This window comes from Falco biarmicus, chromosome 10, assembly GCF_023638135.1.
Source record: "Falco biarmicus isolate bFalBia1 chromosome 10, bFalBia1.pri, whole genome shotgun sequence".
NCBI classification, from domain to species: Eukaryota; Metazoa; Chordata; class Aves; order Falconiformes; family Falconidae; genus Falco; species Falco biarmicus.
In genome coordinates, this window is record NC_079297.1 from 6,655,113 (window position 1) to 6,670,761 (window position 15,649).

Below are 15,649 nucleotides of genomic sequence, written 5' to 3' on the forward strand. Positions count from 1 at the left end.
TGAAGTTATCAACAAGTCATTTCTTGTTGCAATCACAGATTAAGAACCTGATCCCGAAAGTTGCTGAGCATGTGCAACTCACACTGGAATTCAGGAACGCTAAAGACCTCCTAAAGAGCTATTAAAATTACCTGGACTCTAGCTGGCTTGATATGCTTCCCTTATCAACAGAACCTAAATTCTTTAGTAACCTCAGGATAACTCTGCTAGGCACAGAAGAACCGGACAACCACAAAAGACAGATAGATCAGAAACTTTCTTCCCAGTTTTAAAAGAAATTCCTTATAAAACCTGACTTAGTTTTCTAGGTCTGACTAACATAAGTTCAAGACACATTGCCCTCAGGAGGAGAAAATGCACGTGTTTTTTTCTACAACTCCACCCCTGGCACTAAGCAATAGCTAATAATGATTATGGTGGCCAGACCATGATCTAGAGGTATCACTTACGAACTGCTGTTGGAAAGCACACATTGATCAGAATAGTTTTCATTGCTGCCATGCCATCCTATGAGAACTGGGGGGACCAACTGAGCAAGTGACATGCTTTTACTTAGGGTATCTTCATGCCAGTTACAAAAAGAATATCCCTTCATAACCCTGGTACAGCACAAAGCACATCTAAAAGAAACAAAGTGCAATTTTTTTCATTTTGAATGTTCTCCTGTGAAAACTGTCATATAAAATGCTATTTTTAATGCTATTTAACTGCAAATTCTATTTGTATCAGGTTTGCACATAAATAGAGCTTTGAAAATAAAAAAGATTTGAAAAGGAAATAGTGTGAACTCTGACAACTATTTTTCTTCAAGAGTTAGCAATATTATTGTACGATGCTAGGTCCTGCTAGAGACAAAATTAGTATTTAAAATTATTTTTTTTCACATGTACAGCATAGATTCCCTACAGCAATCAGCAATGCTGCAGGTATTGCATGCTTAACAAATGTGCACAAAGTTGGCAAATGACTTAAAGGGAGATTTTGTGCAGCTGTTGTTATGATACTGTGGAGTTGCTGGGAATACTCTACAGAGCGATGCTGATATCATAATTGGCTTCCACAAAAGCACATTAATGCAGGCCGCCAGATAAAAGTGGGTCAGCTTCCACTTACCAGCCCGTTTAGAATGAAAGGCCGAACTACACTGAAGAGAAAAAATTTGTGTGGAAGCCATTAGGTACTAGGATAAATGTTTTTTATTTCATGTGGGAAGAAAGAGCTCATCTCTTTTAAATCCTTGAATATAAATGCTGAGCTGCTCTTTCATCTGAGCCTACAGTCACCCTTTGTTGGATGCAAATAACTAACACAGACCAAACCCTACTAACTGAAAAAGAAAACATGGCAACACGCAGATTCCCATTGCACTCAGAAGAATTTACATATATTAGTGTTGCCAAAAAAAAAAAAAAATCCCACATAATGGACTCTGAAATAAGGTTTTAAACAGCGTGAATAGCCTCATCTCCATGATCCTGGTGCTCTCTTATCAAAACGATTATAGGTCAAGGAGGGTGACAGATTTGCAAAGGAACAGCATTTTGTGGTGATGGAACTATATTCACAAACTTGCATGCTCACAAAGCAGAATTTCAAATTCTCCATCTCGCTTTCAAAGCTTTCTTTACCTCTCCTTTACTCTAAGCTCTGTCCTTGTCTTTTACATTCACTCGCCTTCTGAGTCTCTGTCCTCCATTTGTGCTTCTCGCCTCCTGCTCACACTTTAGGTTCCCTGGCACTGCTCAGACTTCTCTATGCATGGAACAGGAGGTCCCCTAAACTTGCTTAAGTCAAAAGAAAGAATCCCAATGACTTTAGCAAGCTTTCACCTAATTCTGACCCAGAATTCTCTTCATCTTTGCATCAGGCTGTGAGAATTCACCTTTCGCACTAACACTCCAGATACTGTTAAATGCACAATAAAAAAGCGTCCTGCAGGATCAGGAGACATTTGCTATAATAACCACTGTATCTGTACATCATAAACTACCCCAAGGCAGCGGTATGTTATTCATTTGGGCTCATTCTACTTATTATGCAGAGCTGTGAACAGCACCAGCAAACAGACAACACCCATTTGCCATTTGAGAAGTTAGTCTTGCTTCACTCTGAAAAGACTTTTGGGTGCACCCATATTTAGACACAATTTATCCTCAAATAAGCACATTCATCTCCCACTATTCCTGCTGTCTAGACAGACTGCTAGGACATATTCTCTAGAGCAGGGGTTAGATGGATTGAGACTCCCTTGAGAGCCCTTCCCAGGCTCTAATTGACTTGATTGTTAAGCAATTTTTCCTGATGTCCAACTTAAATTTCTTTTTTGCTCAATTTCATCCTATCACTTCCAATTACATCTGACTGAATTGTTCAAAACAATTCTTCTCCTCTGTCTCTTGACAATGAGGATGCAGCACATGCATCTCTTATTAGCACACCTTCACTTCAGAACTTATTGGCAATTCAGAGTACGGAGTTGACATTTTATGCCTACTTCTTACAGATGTCAAAGATATTTTATTATCCATGGAAGAAAACATAAGCCTGTGAATGCGTGTAGACAATACAGAGCCTTCCCCCTTTCTTCCATAACTGAGACATGTGGTAATTAGTGTAAGAAAGCCTGAATGTAGCTGAGTTACCTTATGCAAAGAGACAGTTTCAGTGACAACACGGACTTGGAAAGTTTCTCTTCCCCTCTGTTCTTACAACAACGTTCAAAATAATTGGGAAGATGAAGACAAAAGGAAGAAGTTGAAAGATCTCTCAAAGGGAAAATACTGATGGAAAAACTGTGTTTCCCCAAACTACTTACTGGACGATGTAGCAGAAACAATGACTTTTCCCCCAGTTTCTCAAAGACAACTGCAAATTCAAAAAACAACAGCTTGCTCCCACCCATTGAAATTTCAGCTCAAGACATCTGAAGACAATAAACTACTGCACAAACTACTTCTTTAAGTTCAGTATTTTTAGGAAGAACAGGACGTTGTAACCTCTCTGTATGCTAAATGTGACAAAGAAGCCACAGGAGGAAAACGGCATCTGGAAAATGCTTACACATATAAATTGGATCCGAACACCTAAGGAGCAACGGACTCATTTCACAGGTGCGCTGAACTACAGGCAGGAGCCCCCAGTGTGCCCAGGTGGCCAAGAGGCCAACAGCAGCCTGGCTGGTGTCCCCAGCAGTGTGGCCAGCAGGACCAGGGCGGCGATCGTCCCGCTGTGCTCGGCACTGGTGAGGCTGCACTGCGAGTCCCGTGTCCGGCTCTGGGCCCCTCGCTGCGGGAGGGACGTGGAGGGGCTGGAGCGTGTCCAGAGATGGGAACGGGGCTGGGGAAGGGGCCGGGGCACCAGTCTGATGGGGGGCGGCTGGGGGAGCTCAGCCTGGAGAGGAGGGGGCTCGGGGGGGACCTTATCGCTCCCTACAACCGCCTGACAGGGGCCGCAGGCAGGGGGGTTGGTCTCTGCTCCCAGGTAACAAGCGATGGGACAAGAAGAAACTGCCTCAGGTCGCACCAGGGGAGGTTTAGGTTGGGTATTAGGAAAAATTTCTTCACCAAAAGGTTGTCCAGCTTTGGCGCAGGCTGCCCAGGGAGGTGGTGGAGGTCCACCATTCCTGGACGTGTTTAAAACCCACAGAGATGCGGCACTTAGGGACATGGTTTGGTGATGGACTTGGCAGTCCTGGGTTAATGGTTAGACTTGACGATCTCAAAGGTCTTTCCCAACCTAAGTGATTCTGTGATTCTTTTACATAACTTAGATCTAAAGTGAACATACTTCTGTCTCTGCCCAGAGCAGTTATGTAACGAGACAGATGACAGTCGGTGAGCTCTGTGCCCGTACACACAGAGTGCCGGTAGCCATAACTACACGTGTGTTTCCAGAGTGTATTTTTGTTAAGAGATATACTGAGTTCACAGAATGTTAGTTTCCTGTTATTGTACATAATTCCAAACAACAAAATGAGTTAAATTAAGAATTCAAAGCAAAGCAAGCTGTATGTATTTGGAGGAGGCCAATCTGTTACGCTCGTTGTAGTTTCTCATCACTAATGAATCCCAAACCACGTAATATGTGGGGAACAAAATGTCACAACAGCCTAGGCAGTTCTCTTAAGAGTATTCAGGAATCGATACAGAGGCACTTGAATCAGCAATTTCCTGACTGACAGTCAATCTCTTAAATTCTGTAGCACGGTTTTGAGCAAAGGCCACAGAGTGAGCCGTTTGATTTATCAGCTGGCATTGACGACTAGTTGAAGGACATTGTCACCGTTAAGGTGTTAAGCTTAGCCCAACTACAACTGCTTACTTCCAGCCAGGGGTACAACGCCTTACCTGGCCAAGCTGTTCACAAGCTGTTTGATACTCAGCTCGCTGACAGAGATCTTTCACACGCTGGTATTTGGGTAGAAAGTTTTCTTCTTGGGCATCTACCTTCTCATTTTCCCTCTTATGCAGCAGTTTACTGGAAAAGAAAAGAAAAAAGGAAGACTTATTTTTGTATTAATATTAATTCCAAGATATACGTACGGTTTGCTGAAAAGGCTCAGAGGAGTAGGGTACCTGTCAAGTCCACAGCAGCACTGGTGCCCAAAACTTAACACTCCAGTAAAAACTAGTGATTATCATCATCTCTGGTAACACACAAGTTATTCATATGCTCTCAGGAAGCATATAAAAACATACAACACCAAGACAGCGTGTTTCATGTCCGATTGGCAGGCAATAACAGTCAATATAAAGAGACCATATCCTCCTCACCCCACAGGGCTGCACACTGCAAACCCTTCATGCCCCGTGTTAAGTACGAAGGCAGAGGCACAGAGGGAATGGCCAGCAGATGAACATGCAGAGAGGAAGAATTATTCATACCCCCACGATACAAGCAGGAGGGTGGGGGGCAGCAGCTGAAAGAAAAATGGGATGCCTTTCCATCTCTCAATCCAAGTAAAACTCCCCCTCCCCCACCCCACCAGCACATTTATGCAGGCTGTAGGCAAAGGCCATACATTCCTTCCTATCACACAATCACTGCCATTAGGCATACTCCAGCCGTGTCCCTGCTGGCACAGCTAAATGGCCTGTGGTAGAGCGCTGCTTTGGCTTTAGCTATTCAGTATCCTTCTATTTAAAAAAGGCTGGGCTTTGTGATTAACACTTTCCTTACCCTCTTTCCACTAGGAACGAGTCTCTCCACACCTTCATCTTTTTCTTTAAATGGAACCTAGGAGGAAACAAGGAGAGGAAGAAGCAGTTCCCCCAAAACCAGTAATGAATTTATGCCCCAGTTTTCTCTCCCACCCCTAGTCAGAGAAGCAGCATTACACATCACACTGCATAAGGGGACATCGTGCTTTACGGAACAGGCACATGTGCCTCTCCAGTGCAAATCATGCACAAACACAGGACAGATCTGTTCTCACAGGGACAAAATCAACAGATTCACACAGTAAAACTATTTCAACGTAAGCATGTTTAAGGCACAGCGGATTATCTGAATTGTCCTCAATCAGAAAGGATCGCAAATTAAATCAGGATTTCCTGACTCCACTCTGGGCTCTTAACCTGCACAGTACCCACAAAGTATCCTATTCTAAAGCAGCTGCTCCTTTCCCCCTCTCCCTCCACCCAACTACTTGTAAAGCAAATCACCTTCTTCCCTTTTTCTGCTGATTTTCTCTAGCAAGCCTCCAGCCTAATTCTCTTTCTCAGTCTTTTTCCAATGAAAGTATTGACAAAAGGTCTTAAACAATAACTGTGCAATTCTGAGTGCCTGCCTGTCCTTATATTATAGTCTGATACACAAGCAACCTCTTCAACTCAATTATTCTACAATTTATTCAATATGAAATGCTTTGCTACAAATGATGCCACAGAGACATTTCAAATCTATAACTCATATAGCTAAAGACCTTCATGTTAGCCCTCTCACTGCTACACAGATAACACTTAGTATACCCAGATACCCTATATGCCATGCAGCTAGTATATGAACCTGACAAAATGAAAATAAGTCAGTCAGTCACTTATTGCCAAATAGTCTCTAGACTTTCCAGTGAATTATGTATTCATATGGATGGTAATTTTATTACATTTTCCTTTAAATTTGCTGCATGTTGCTGAATACTTGCTCAGTCTCCTGTAAACACATGTTTTTACACACACATTTGCATTTCTTACCTATTTACTGGTCTCTCAGAGTCCAGAAGCTTTAGAATGGATTTACCATCCATATCAGATGGAATATCCAATCCAGCAATATCTAGAATTGTAGGCGCAAGATCAATATTCAACACGATGTGAGGATTCCTGAAAAAACATTTATGAGAACCTGGTTTAAAGTCTATGCAATGATAGCAAGCAACTCCAGCTCTTCCACAGAGACCAGGGATTTGAAAAGAGTTAGTTTGTGACATCTGCCAAGAAGAGGACACAATCCAACTCCTTTCCGTGAAGGGAATTAAAATGTAGAAGATAGATAAGTTGCATAACCTAAAGATAGATAACTCTGCATAAGAGTGACTAATATGAAAATTTAAAACTTTAGAACAGATCGTTTTTGAGAAAGCAAAGTAGTTCATAAGGCAAAGCTAGTTAATTATTGCAAAAGAGGGTTCAAAAGTCTTTCAAAACATGAGAAAGCATTAGAAAAACTCCTTGGGTATCTTACAGAATCAAAGTGTCTGCCAAATATGCTGATGACTTTATTAAAAAGTAGATTTGGCAGGTAGCACATGCTTTATCTGTTTCAAGATACGGTACAGAAAGAAGTACCTCAGCTCATACCACAGCAAGCATGCTCTGAACAGAACATGAGGGGAAACACATTGCTAGACACTACAGTGTAGAGTGCGAAACAAGAAAAGGAAAGGGATCAGGAAAGAAAAAGCAAAGAGAAAGCAGTTATGGAGAAAAAAAGAAAGAAAAGAGAGAGAGAAAATAAAGTAAAAGCTTTAATTGAAATAATACCAATCTTCCCAAAGTGCACGGTTACCCATTCTGCAAACACTCAGAAACAGCCATGCCCTGTTACTTCGCAGAGTCAGGCATACGCTCCTCAGTCCCCACAGTTACCAGACAATATCTGAACTCAAAGTGACTTCAAATTTGGTTAAAACATTGGCATCAACTCCTGAGTAGCACAGACAGCCCCTATCCCCAGATCCCTTGAGCTGCCACAGCTCAATATGAGGAAGTTCATGGATCAGAGCATCTAGCTGCACAGCCCAGCAGTCTGTAGCTAAATGAACAGCCACATTTTCTAAACACGTGACCTGGTTTTACTGTGGGTCTGGTTTTGCAGAAATGTCTTCAGTTGATGTGGAAGCTCACAAACTTCTTTCAACTATGTCTATGACAGTGTTGTGTAATTACTCACAATATTACATATATACCTACTGTTTATCAGCTGTGTACTATTTCTTTTCCTCATTTCTTGAAAAAAATAATCAAGGAAGATAACCTCTTAAAAGCAGGGGGGAAAAAAAGAAAGTGAGCACACTGCTATAGACGCAGTCTTCTATAGCACTGAACATAAAGAATCGCTGTGCTATGATCTGCGGGCACAAAGGAAGGATAGGACCAGATGGGCTGCTCTACGTGTCAGCGCAGAATTCTAGCTCAAAATACAGGAGAGAAGAAAGCTGCTAAATTCACACTAATTAATGAGACACCATTTAAAAACTGCTACATTTTTGAGCGAGCGAGCAAACAGGCACTGACAAGAGCATGGATGATGAATTAAATTGATGTACCTAATTTGATTTTAATTACTAATAATTATGGTGTAGCATATTTGATAATAGAAATGAGAGCTTAGTAATGACTTGCTACAGTGACTGCTATTAAATCTTCGTTGGTATCAAAAGGGAGTCATGACAATTACTCTGCAGGAAAAACATAAGGTTCACACAAAACATGGATGATTGAAGTTCCACCGTTTAAAGAAAATCAGGCTGAAAGGGAGGATCAATTTATTATCTGATATATACTCCCCCTCCAAGGTATTTCATCCTATTCTTCCTATTTGTTGTACTGCGATGGGCTCTGTTCTGTTAGACTCTGCCAGGCTGACTCCTCTGATTCTAAAAGAAGTACTTTTTCATCTTCAGAAGCCACTGCAAAATAAAATTCAGTGGGAAGGTTTCACAGTTTTTACATATCTCTGGGTGTAAAGATCCTTGAGCTAGAACAGGCGGGGTGGCTGGTCTCTAGCATGGCACGTTGCAGAAAAACCATCTCAGTCCACTCGGGCCATAGCAGCATTGCTTCTCCCTTAAGACCAAAAGCTGCAGTCAAAGGGGAAGACAGAATGTCCTTAGAAGGCCATTCCAGCTCACTTGAAATTCTGTGCTGCTGCAGACAAACCTCTTTCCGTACTGAGGTGATGTTTAAATCCACCTGAGGAATCCCTCCCCTGCTCTTTAGAGAAGTAATATTGTTTATTACACATGCATAAGTGCTGTAAATAAATTAGACACACAGTGCAATTACCGACAGAGTTTAACATTTTTGTGCCTACTGATAATGTGAATCAGTGAATTTAACCAGCAAATGGAATGAGATTTTTTTATAACTATTCGCTACCGTATTACACACTAGATCTGTTCCTCTGCAGGAAAGAAAAAAAATGGTGTGTGGAAGACTTTGTGTGTGCTAATTATGCTAAAACATGCACACTGATATAAATAAAAGGCAGCAAATTATGGCACTCTGTCCAAAATCATTACTTAAGTGCAAATATTTGCTATTGAAATAATTGCTTAGAAAGTGTATTTACATAATTTCCTAGCTGATCAAAGCTACCATTTTAATTAACAGTCATATTCTGCATGCTTGCGTGCATCCGGCAAACAGCCCTAACCATGTAATCTCAAAGGATGAACCAAAGAGAATTTTTTGTGGATGATAACATATGAACTATTACATACATTCTTCTTCATAAACTGAAACAAATGACTCCACTTTAATGTTCAGCAATAATTATCTACTGTGGCAGTGAACATTATGCAATATATTTTTCACCTTGAAAATGTCATATTTATGTGTATTATTTGCACCCCTCAAAAGGAGGCAAATAAGCACTTCCTAGACTGGGCATATTTCAAAGAAGCTTTTTCAACTGCATCCAGAGCAGTGTAGTGGCTTGTGCTGCACACCTACGCAAGCAAAAAGGCCACGGCACAACACCTTGATTATGTTACACCAGCACATGCTACCAGCTCTGCCTCCTGACTAGCCACGCTCCCCTGCCAAAGACGAGAGGAGTCAGTCAGGATGGGCAGAACTTCGTGCCTCCGTTTGGATGCCAGGTCCGTACGAGCAGGGATGTGAACATAAAGGATACACTACATACACACACACACAACAGCCAAGAACTTACAAGGACCCAGCCTCCACATTTGGACCTCGGACATAGAAAGGAACTCTGATATCAAACTCATATGGCATGGACTTCCCTTTCACCAGCCCAAACTGGCCAATATGATAACCATGGTCTGCTGTGTATATTATATACGTGTTGTCCAGTTCACCTGTTTCAACCAACGTATTGTAAATCTGAAAAAAAGCAAAACAAAATACGGAATTAATTCCCAGAAGTGCTACATGTAGAATACTGTATATAATTTTCTGCATATGTGTATATACAAATAAATACCAACAGTTCAGGATGGCAGTGAGTTTCCACAATGAACCATTCCAAATACTCCATAATAATTTTACTAACTGTATATTGCAGCTATTACAAGGCAACCTTCTGTTTCCTGTTTTAAGGTAAACACATCAGCACGCCACATTCTGAAAAGTGTTTGGGTTCAGTATTTTGCATGAGAGCTGTCAAGATAGTACCAAATACATACTGTCACAGATAAAAGTTTCAAGGTGATAAGCATTTTTGAAATCTTCTCTCCACAGTTATATTTTTCCCACAGCAATTTTAATAAAATGATAGTATTTTCAATCTCACACTTATTTAAGCAACCTTCAACGATCTTGCTTTCAGACAAATGACTCCCCATTATGCAGAATATTTGCAAAATCTCTTCCAGATAAGTATCACTCAGTCATATTCTCTCACTGTGGAGAATTAAGAGGAGCTTTAACTCTGTTTGTGGTTGCTCCTATGGATTTACATGAGAATCTTTATGTGAAACGTACCAGCCGGAGCACCAAAGATCAATTTTTATGTGACATCTTCACTTGCAAAGGTACAAGGTGGTAGGGCACCACTTCAGTGCCTCACACAGAACCAGAACACATCATCACAGAAGAAAACAAACATTTTTGTTGTTGGTTTGGTTTGGGGAGTTGGTTCTTCTTTGGGTCCTTTGTTTGCTTTTGTTGGGGTTTCTTGTAAGTTTTGAAAAACTATTAGATGCATATAATTCAGTAGAAAACATCAGGCTTAGTGATTACAACTAAAAAACCAACCCAACTGATTTTACCTGCAGTGAATCACCCAGAGTGAAACCGTTTTACTAAATAGAAAATCAAAATAGTGTAGTAAAATCGCCAGTCTCCCCTAATGCTGGTATCTGATCCATCTAAACAGGTTCATTAATATGAAGCAGAGATTATACTTGACTGGATCAGTAATTTTAAGACATTACTAACAAGTTGATGCAGTGCCATCCAGATAATCTCATCTTTGCCTTACAGGACTCCTCTTATTTTGTGTTCTGCTTCTTTTGAATAAGAATGCCAAGAGATAAGCAGTAAATTGCAACACCTTTAAATCTGCCTTCTTACAACTGGAAACCCATTCTTTTCCAGAGTAGCTTTTAGCTAATTCAAACGTTTCTGTTCAAGATACCAGCTTGCACTAAGAGATTTCATTGTTACATAATGCAGACTTAATTAAAAAAAATAATAATCTACTGGCATATTTATTTACTTTTAACATTCAACACCCTGGCCCTGGTTTATCATAGGATTATTCCAGTTAGGATTCCTGTAGCACCACTTTTTGCTGCTACTGTTGTTCTCTCAGAAATTCAGTGTTACAGGATCAAAACATGCCCACAGTTATGCAGTTATTTCCCACAGGTCGTGGGCTGACTTTTCACTATCAGATGACACATTTTTAGATTTTATGAAGTATGAAGTATATTTTTTCAGGTGATTCTCCTCTCTTTCATATTGCTCTGAAATAGTAGCGGCACTGTGGCAACAAATCAGCTCGCTTACACCACCCATCTCATGGTGCCTGTCTTTAGGAGATGAGGATCCTTATATATTGAATAGAGAGACAAAATCCTCAGAGCTGAGAGGATTACACACTATTAAAAAACCGATGCAGTCCTCCTCCTTCTTTCCCCCTTATCTTCATATACAGCACAGCTTGGAGCTTAACTCAAGAAACAAGCACCTGTTTAGCCAAAAAAAAAGTGACTACTAATCTTACCATCTCCATCGAGTCATCCACAGACATGAGTGTTTGAAGGCGCTTCCTCTGTAGCATGTTAGTGAACTCCATGTGTATAGGTTTCATGGGACCTGTATACCTCATTATCCAGTGCTTGTCTGGGTTTGGAGCGTAGTTATAACTGGGAGTGCTAAGGAACAGACAGAACACCGGAACGTTTTAGCAGTGTAGAAAAAAGCCATAGTAATGTATACCAACAATTTCTGTTTGATCCACGCTATAGGACTTAGTCTCTGAGGTGCACAAGAAAATACTAGATTTGCTTTGGAAAAAGTCTTACACTTTTATGTTCTATATGAAAGATGTGAGAATGAAAACAACTGTATACATGGTTTTTGCAATGTCTTCAGACTAACATGGATACATTTCAAGGCCAAGAGACTAGCCTCAGAAATCTAACCCCACAAGTATGATCTGGATGAAGCATGTACTACAGAGTTCCTACTCATGCAATTGCTTTGCTTTCACTCTGCCCACATTAGCACCACGTATTATGGCTCGTGCAAGCTGTTTAACAGTAACTACAGAACTTGCTGAAAAGCTTCTAGTATGTTTTTAACAGCTTTTCTGAACTCAACATCATCGGCTACTTGAATCCTTTCACACCCATGCACCCAGAGGAGCACAAGCACCCTGCCTAGTGGTACCAAACTGCAGAGAGCTCATGGCAAGCAGAAGCGGATCCACAGCCCGATTTTAAAGACCTGCCGAGAAAAGCTGGGATGAAGGGAAACAGGGGTGTATCTTGCAGATGCTTTCCAGCCACCTCTGTGATCATCAGAAACTTTAACTAAAGTCCCTGCAAAACCCCAAAAGCTGGATTCGAAATGTCCTCCTGGAATCTCACTGCCCCTCCAGGTTCTCATGACCCTGGGCCACCATTAAAGCAGTGAGGAGAAATATCACTACTTGTCTGTAATTTCACGTTGCTGGCAGTTCTCGAGATTGCTTTTCTGTGCATAATTATATTGCTCTAGGTTAGCTGGAGCTAAACAGAAGATTTATTTTGCTGTATCATTACCATGATGTTGACTCTGCATCACCAGCTCTCTAGAGAACTGTATTACAGCTTACGTTTGCCAGAAATACTATTTTTACCTGCTATATCTATTCCTGAAAAGTTTGTTATTACTTAAGATTGAGAACCTTTGTCAATTCTCTTCATACTCCAAGCTCAGACACATCACCTGCAGTGTCTAAAATAATAAAAATTACTTTTCCTAATTTTTGAGGCTTCCTTTTTTCATTTAAAGCAATAAACTTAGTCTATGCAAACGTGCAAGTCAAGAGGGTGAGACAGTAATACAGGAGAAAATAGCAAATATTCAGTTATTTTTTTCTTCCCAACACACAATATCCTGGTAAATTCCATCTCCTATTTGGCAAATATCTACCGTTGTTTTTGTGTATGGAACAGCACAGCAGGATAAGTTATTAAGATAAACAACAGTAACATAAGTTGAAAGTTCTCCTGGAAATACTGTGTATCTAACATATCTTTGAAAACAACAGAGAGTCTTAAAGAGTTTTAATATAAATATGAAATTAATAATCTGCCAGTTAAATGTTTTATGCCGAAAGCCTTTGTTAGATGCTATCTGAAAAATGTGCGTAGGCGGCAGATGGAGGCTTCTTCATATAGGGAGGAAAGGGCCCGTGTTTATTCTCTCTGTATTGTTAATAGCCTCTTGAATTTCAGAATGTTATTGTGGCTGAAATAATGACATTGCTCCTTTGAAAATGCTGACAGTTATGGAAACTGTTGCTATGTGATGCCCAGAATGAATCAAAAATGCTTGGCAAACTCCTTTTCAGCTTACTTTGTGATTTCCTGACTGATTTGAAACCTCCCGCTGTTTAATCCAAGCGAAGCCCGTGATTTTCTTTGATTACTACAAATGTAACCCTCTTACACTTAACAGATTTGTCTGTCTTATGGGAAAAATACACAAATACAACATTCCTAGAAGTTAGTTAAGATAACCTCTTCGAATGTACTCAGAAGATAAATCATAGTCTGATTGCATCTGACCTTGGAAAAGATGGGTGGCAAAACATACCTTCTATAGAAATAACATTTCTGATCACTGTTAAACTGCCCAGCTGTTGCACTCACTGCAGCTATCTGTATAGGCAGTAAAAAAGGAAAACCAGCCATGTAGCCTAGGGATTTGCTATGTGGATGCTGGTTGACGTGAATATTTCAACAAGAAAAGACTGCATAAGCACACGAAAAGGAGCTCTATAGAACAAGATGGAATATGTATATATGTGTGTAATAACAGAAGTAGTAGTAATGTAATAGTATATATAACAATAGAAACAAGAGAACACCACCATAAATTGGCAACAGAAGTGCGTATCCGAGTTCCCAAGTCCTCTGATCCTCAGTCTATGCTAAAATCCACCCCGCTAACTCGTAGCTGCTATTAGCATCACTACACAACGCTGCATGTATGTCAGCCCGTGTAAGCACTACAGCCACACCTTCCTTCGCTCTGCCTCGTGGATATCGCTCGAGAATCCGCGTGCAGAGTCAGTCAGCACTGCCACAAGAGGCACAGACGTGCCACATGGTGCACTGACTTCTGATTCTGGGACTAGGCAAAGACTGTGTTCAGGGTATTGTTTACTGCTTTAGGGCAATTCATAAGAAGTGTTCCGCCTGTGTTCTGATCCTTCCCTGCCGTACCCACATGGCAACAGAACAGCGAGAACTGCCTACACCCCTTTGTCATTGACAGATTTATCTGTCACTGAGGGATTCCCTGGAATGCAGACACAGGGGGAAAAACCCAGAAAGTAGAGAACCGATTTGTACATACAGTAAGGGAATGATGCATGTTCTGCATGTTTACATTTAATCTTAAACCCAGCCCAGTGAAAACCCTTACAGGTAATTGTTATGTAGTGCCCAGAAAATTATTTAGAATAAGATTGGCACTTTCTTTGCACAGGATGTACATAAACCCCTGTTTTATGTTTGTATCCAAAAGAAAAACAGTTCCTTAATCTACCGAGATAATTTGTTTCTTTACAAACAAAACCTGTTTCCACAGAGTGACACTTCCTGTGTAATTATTATCACTGTAAGAAAAGCACCTACAATTAAAAATAGTTTTATGTAACTACGTTATAATCAGGAAGATAAACCTAGTTTGTGCAAAAAGTAAGATTTAAACTACAAGCAAAAGAAAAATAGGTATAGTTTGTATTTTTAATAGCTGGCCTTCCTCAAATCCTTCTACTGTTTTTCAATCGACTAGCATAATTAAACTGCTACAGAATGTTGCTTGATAAATGATTATCATCTCTGAGATACGAATGCCTTCCAAAGGAACTTTTAATAAGACTGAGGTCAGTACTGGGTATAAGCTATGAGAAGTTGTTCAGCTGGCGTTTCTGTAATTTTCATTTCAAAGAAAATAAATGAGCATAAGATGGCAAACAAACATGAAATACTGTATTGCTGTAGATGTAGGCCAGAGATTCTCTTTGGTAGCACAGCACAAAATACTGAAATATATAATTCTAACTTATGCAACAGCAAGACAATAGAACAAAGTAGGCTTTTTCCCTCAGACTATTTTAAATAAAGGGAAAAAGCTCGCTGGACTTTGGACTAGTCCTTAGCAGCTTTGGCTACCAATTCATTATTATTTCCATTAGTTCCCAGTTCCTTCACAAATCCAAAATAAAACAGAATGCCCCTTAAAAAAACCCAAAAGTGCACATAGGAAGAAAGTTACAAATGTTGAATGTCACTGAAGGCATGAAGGCAGTAATCAGAAGAATACTGGAATGTTTTCATTTGTGCCAAAAGGTGATTTGGGAGAACACTCATTTCACCAGCATGCAAGGAGATGCCTGTAACGGAGCATTACTGGGCTGTACCTGTGAAACGTCTCTGTGCCACAAACCAGGCTCATCATGGAGCTTACAAAGACATTAACGCAGGAACTGGGTGATACTGCTGTTGGGACCCGTTCAAGACATTTTACCGGGTCACATACAGAAATACCAACACCAGCTCGTTCAGGAACACCTTGTCTAATTTGGTGTTGCAGGCCTGTATTTCCTTTCTTTCCATATATGAAATAGGAGTGGTAAGTTCTGCATGCAATATGATTTTGGTAATCCCCATAAAACAATATAGTTTATATATAAGGACAGGGAGATAAAAGTTTCTTCCCTTGAAGAGATTACAGCCCAA

General features: G+C 40.4%; 1 protein-coding gene across 1 annotated transcript in view; it reads right to left on the minus strand.

Moving 5' to 3' along the window:
* SULF2 (sulfatase 2) overlaps positions 1-15,649 on the minus strand; it is a 162,887-nt gene that overhangs the window by 26,037 nt on the left and 121,201 nt on the right. Inside the window, 5 exon segments of the mRNA XM_056353314.1 lie at positions 4,347-4,476; positions 5,179-5,235; positions 6,192-6,320; positions 9,394-9,569; positions 11,416-11,566. Of these exon segments, the coding sequence (XP_056209289.1) occupies positions 4,347-4,476; positions 5,179-5,235; positions 6,192-6,320; positions 9,394-9,569; positions 11,416-11,566 (643 nt within the window).